This window comes from Limulus polyphemus, unplaced genomic scaffold, assembly GCF_000517525.1.
Source record: "Limulus polyphemus unplaced genomic scaffold, Limulus_polyphemus-2.1.2 Scaffold955, whole genome shotgun sequence".
Classification (NCBI taxonomy): domain Eukaryota; kingdom Metazoa; phylum Arthropoda; class Merostomata; order Xiphosura; family Limulidae; genus Limulus; species Limulus polyphemus.
In genome coordinates this window covers 97013-103211 of record NW_013666565.1, presented here as the reverse complement: position 1 = coordinate 103211, position 6199 = coordinate 97013, and the positions used below count along the sequence as shown (strand labels likewise).

Genomic DNA, 6199 nt, shown 5'->3' with positions numbered 1-6199 from the left:
TGTAAGTGAGTTATGTTAGTTTAGTAGACTATCTGGTGTTATCTTTAAGTTGAATATTGTTAGTTTAGTAGACTATCTGGTGTTATCTTTAAGTGAATATTGTTAGTTTGGTAGACTATCTGGTGTTATCTTTAAGTGAGTATTGTTAGTTTAGTAGACTATCTGGTGTTATCTTTAAGTGAATATTGTTAGTTTGGTAGACTATCTGGTGTTATCTTTAAGTGAGTATTGTTAGTTTGGTAGACTATCTGGTGTTATCTTTAAGTGAATATTGTTAGTTTGGTAGACTATCTGGTGTTATCTTTAAGTGAATATTGTTAGTTTGGTATACTGTCTGGTGTTATCTTTAAGTGAATATTGTTAGTTTGGTAGACTATCTGGTGTTATCTTTTATTATAATTCATTAATTTGCAAGAATGACTCTTTGTAACACAGATTCCAAGCAATACGAGTTTATATTGCATAAGAATATATCATTTAAAAATGTTACTAACAAGATGTGATATTAAAGACTATTTCGTTTTTACCTTAATTTGTAAAATGCAGTTTGATGTCAAAGTAAATTTATGTAGATGCTGCTACATGCTGTTATATGTGGTAATTCTGTATTTTCTTTTGTTGTAATATCTTGATTATATATCTTATGTTACTGCAAAAATACTTGAGTATAGAAGTACATTATGATTGTATAATAACACATTGGCAAACAACAATTTATAACCATAATGAAGTGGCTTATTTTGAGGTAACATACAACCTGAAGAAATCAGATCAATGTTCTATCAAAACATATAGTATGTCCCCTGAAAAGTGAACCACTTCATTATGCTTATAAATTGTTGTTTGCCAATTTATCATTACTGTGACAATACCTTGTTGTGTTTTTCATAATACTACTATCTTTGTTCTGTGTTTCACTGTATTATGTTGATGTTATATATGTTATTTTAGGAAGCCCATGTGAACACATGCTACAAACATTTCTATTATTTTGTCTCTGAATTTGGACTTGTGAGTGAACGAGAACTAGAACCACTTGTAAGTAAACTATAACATGTATTGGTTATCATTCTATTCCAGTTTGTTTAGCAGAGCCTGTAATGTAAGGTTTATAAACTGTTGTTACCTGTAGTGTTATCAGAAGAATGAAAATAAATATAGCAAATACTGGCTGAATATTTGGTACTATTATATCACCCCAAAAATATAACTATATAGACTAATTTGACGACATTATACTGATTAAAATAATGAAAGTTCAAATTTCAGTTACATACCATCACAATTTCAGTTTTAATATTGGTTAGAAGGTTTTTCTTTGCAGTTTATTTTAACATTCTAGTTAATTTCCTGCCCTTTTTGCAAATCTTTACCCTTAAGTCTTTTACAGTTTATTTCAAATCATACTCGGTTGTTATGATTTGTTTCTTGTAAGTTGTGTATAACATAAACATTTCACACGAATATTTTCGTTTATTTTAGTTTTATTATCTTTATGTTTCTTGTGTTGAGTTTTCAGTTGTATACATTTTTCTGAAACAATACCTCACCTCTTCACACAGAGAGCTTATTTTCTCTCGAGTTCAACTCTCACCTAATCTCACGTGAACTTGTGTACATTTTGACATATTCAATGCTAACCTTTGCATAAAAAAAAACATTGTTGACTGGTTTGTATATTGATTCATGCACAATTCATTTTTTACCATATATCTTTTTTGTGTTTGTGGAGGTTCATGTTTAAGTTGGTTTGCAATTAAATGATTTGAATTTCAGTATATTTTCATTCCTATAAAAAATGTGTGTGTTCAGTATGTTTTATATCTACATATGATTTGAAGTGCACTAAGTTTTCATAGCACAAATACTTATGCGTCTAAATATGTTTAATATTAGACAACCCTAAAAGTAAGTTCAAGTGTATAAATGTTTAAAGTATTTCAAGGAAATCCATTTTAGAATTAGGTGCACATCTGTAACACATTTATTGGAGATGCTACTAATGAATCAAAGGAAGGTGCATTAAGTGTCGTAAATGTTAAACTTACTGGGTGCTTAGGCTTCAGTATGAGATAAAATACTACAGTGAATTTCCATGATCTTTTTAAACAATGATTCTCTAACCCAGGGCAGAAGTATAAAAAATGTAATTTAACTTTTTTTGTTGTCTTCCATAATCATATTGAAATTATAAGACATAAGTACTCAGTTTGAAAACATTTATTTTGTACCATAGATAACAGAAATTAACATTTTTATTGTTTAACTTTGTTCCTAACCAAATTTTTTACATATGGTCTATGACAAACAAACCACCTTGATGAAGGTGATGGTCAAAATGGCAATAAAAATATATTTTAGATTATGACGTTAGATAAAACTTCAAATCAAGTGACTAAGTATTCTTTTGCCTTAATATATTCTGGTTAGGAACAAGATTCCTTTTCAATAGTGATTTTTTACAAGTATAAAAAAACAATGAAACGATGTATGAGCATATTTCTGAATGTGAATCTGTAAAGGGCTTGGGAAGCCTGAAACTTCAGTTACTTCAATATTTCATTGCACTCTCGTGATGCTTTCTTTTCCTGCTTGAATAAGTTTTATTTTACTTCATTTGAATATTTAATAAGTCCCCATGATATGAATCTCTGTTGTAAGATGTGTGTCATACAGGTATGTTTGAGTGAAGTTATTTTCTTTTATGTAAAGATGTATACATCTCCACAGAAGTGAAATGGATCCCTTTGCATTTTATACAAAGTTTCTATCTGAATAATTCCATATTACCTTTTAAGTATAGATGATTAGAGTTATGTTTAGGGTTTAGTCATGTGCAAAGCTTCTCACTTGATTATTAAATTTGTTTGTTTATTATTAACAGGCAGAAATGACAGAAAGGATTTGTAAGGAACATCTTTACAACAGATGAGGGTATGATGTGAGAACTGTGGACCTATGTGAGCCCTCATGACTTTAGTACTATCATAACTATATCAGGATGTTGTCTAGGCTCGTACCTCAAGGGCAAATGGTCTAACATGAAATATTTCTAAGTCATTATCTAAAAATGCTTCTTAGTACTTAAGATATTGAATACTTAACTTTTTAAATGTGTATGTTTACTTCTAACACTGATGCTGAAATGCAGTACAAATAACAGGTAGTTCTAGTCCTGTATTTTTAGTCCTTTGGGACATTATTTTTCATTGTGTTCATGTTTGTGATAAGTTGGTATTTACAAACAACTCAGGGCTGGGTGGTGTTGTTTTAATGATTATCACATTTCTCTATTTTTGTACTGATAATTCTTAATGTGATATACAGGAGGTTAATGTGTAGAGTTTTTTTCCCCTGTTTTATTGAACTCTGGCATTGATTTTAAGGAAACTTTTAAAATCATTTGAACTAACTTTGGTCCAGGATGTTTCTAAGTCTGTTTACAATGGCGAATAACCTGTGGAGTGTTTTAATTAGATGTTTAGAGAGATGAGTTGGCAAGCAATTAGTGTAGAAATCAACTTCAACAATATTGAGTAACAATAGAGATGTGTTAATTTAGTGGTAAAGGTAAACTGAATCTCCTAAACTACAGAAAATTGTATATATATATCAAGGTTAAAATGTTCTCCAACTTTACTGTTAGTCTGATAGTTACTTACCAGTGAGTAAGGACAGAAACACGTGAAAATCTACTGTGAAATATTGTATTAGAAAGAAAACTGTTCATAACTGTTATGACTGAAATTTAAAATCTGTCTTACAGATTTAGAATTTTAGAAAAGTCTGTGGATTGTTGTTGAGATGCTGTGTTATTTCGTACCATAATTGATATATACATATGTCTAGTGTAAAATTTAATGCCACTGAATGTTACACTTTTCTTCTTCTTAGATGATATGAATTTTTATTAGAGTTGTTGGTATATGTTCTTCATTGAACAAGCATTTTCAAATAGTATTTTCAGTGTAGTTTGTTTTTACCAAAAATGTGTCTTCTTGTATTTTAGTCTTTTTAAACTTATTTTCAAAGTCTCTCTTGTTTTGGATGAACACTTTGAGACAAGAAAATCCATAGTTTTATCAGTGACCATCTTGAGTTAATCTAGTCATGTGCATTATTTGTACTTAATCCACAAAGAAGGTAGAACATAAAATTCAATACATAATTTTCCATCAAATAAGTTTGTTTTTTTTACCCATAATTTTCAAAATATATGGCACTAAGTTTGAAAAGTTAACCAAGTTTTAAGTCCACCTCATGTACAATGATCAAAGTTCATGTTCTGTTATTTTCACAATTGAAAATGTTATGGTGTCATACTCATCTTCTGGTTATGAGCCAGTTTTCTTAGGTTAGTGGCAAGAAATTTAGAATTCTAATGTAATATTCTTCCCAGGAATGGTGAATGGTTTAAAACAATTGGAAGTAAGCAAACATTGCACTTGTTTATACAGTGGTTGGTAATACTACTTATGTTGTACATTTTAATATTACAGTGTTCTTTTATTGATCTGCAGAGCCTTCTAGTAGTTGATCCAACATATTTCCAGTTGTACATCGAGTATGTGAACTGAAATGCCACTAACAAGATATTTAATGAATATTATTTGTCTTTAACCCATTGACTGCTGATTCATCATATAGGGGCTGATCTGTCTTCGGTAGTTGAATGCGAGTGTGATGTATATGGTGTACAGTTTGCAAAAATTCTACATGTGTTTAGAGCAGCCACAATCAATGGGTTAAAGTTGAAAAGTTCTTCTAACCTAGCCTATTTCAAAGACACATTTGAACTGAACCTGAAGACATAACTGTTAGGTAATGTTCTTAGTTTTTTTTCAAATCATGTATAAAATAGTGCTTAAGTAGGGTATATCTAAAGTAGCAGTTTTCTTTGGAACACATAACAATAAATGGAATATTGCATTTTTCAGTATGGGTGTGGATTATTCCAATGGTTTCTATCCACCAGTCCACAGGAAGTGTCCCCTGGTGGTACAGTGGTAAGTCTATGGACTTACATTTCTAAAATTGAGGACTTGATTCCCTGTGAATAGCCCAATGTGGTTTTTACTCTAAAACAAACAAACAAACCACAGGGAGATTTCAGCTGGTTCACAAGATGACTGAATAAATATTTACTGAACTATAATGTTTTACAATGTAGTTTAAAAGTATTTCTGCTAATCATTTGTTTAATGTTTTCATGCTTCAAAAAAAGGTTTCAGTTTCTTGATATCGTAAAGCTCTGTTTAGTGGGATTTTAACCAGATATTTTTAAGAACTGAAAGAGTGAAATTTTTAAATTGAAATTAAGTCCATTTTATGTTGATATTGGCTTTAATGGTGAAGTGGAAATGGAATGAAAACAAACCAAAACTTACTACAAATTAATTAGTAACAGTTTTAAGACAAAAATGAGTTATTTATGTAGAAAAGAGGTTAAGCTAAATTTGAAAAGTGTGACTACTGAAATATTGGGTGTGCTCTTTAAGGGTCAGTGCTACCTTAAAGCAGACACATATTAATAATGATATTCATTGTGCTAGTCATGATAGAGTCATTATTTACAATTATACCTCATCGATCTTTCTTTTAACCTTATGTTTGTTAAGAATGAAATTTTACAGATGTGTAACTAAAGATATTAATAAAACAGTTTTACATTTTGTGACAGAACAATCACATGATGTACACACTGATGTACTTGCTATGGGCGACAACCTTGCTCACGTTTGAGAACATTTTAACACTGTGTATCAAAGGAAATATGTTGATGAAACTTATGTGGTTTTTGACAATGTTGAGTCAGTTATCACATTTCTCCAGTTTTTAATTGTGAACATTCCATTATGAAATTTACTGTTGAAAATCAACAGAACAATTGGTAAAGACGTTTGAATTAAAAAAAATCAAGCAATGGAAGAGTGTAATATCAAGAAGTGTGCTCAATCTTGTTATGAGTCTAATTACCACTAACGAAGGCATTAATTAAAATTAATTGCCCATAGCTTGTTAATGTTACAGAAGTTTTAATTCAAGCTATGAGAATGTTCATGAAGAGCATGTATATCAATATTACATGTTTCTATCATTCCAAAGTACAGTTATGGTGTTAAAACAGTATATGTTATATATTTCTTTGTCCATGCTGCATTAATTATGTATATGACTACAAGTGAACTTTCAGAGATTG

At 30.1% G+C, this 6199-nt stretch overlaps 1 protein-coding gene across 1 annotated transcript in view; it reads left to right on the top strand.

Moving 5' to 3' along the window:
* The window catches only part of LOC106461423 (MOB kinase activator-like 3), a 36566-nt gene extending 31233 nt beyond the window's left edge, over window positions 1–5333 (top strand). The window contains exons 6-7 of the mRNA XM_022388385.1: window positions 952–1038; window positions 2885–5333. Coding sequence (XP_022244093.1) covers window positions 952–1038; window positions 2885–2932 — 135 coding nt within the window. The 3' untranslated portion in view covers window positions 2933–5333. The remainder of the gene's footprint in view (window positions 1–951; window positions 1039–2884) is intronic.
* The last annotated feature ends 866 nt before the right edge of the window (window positions 5334–6199 follow it).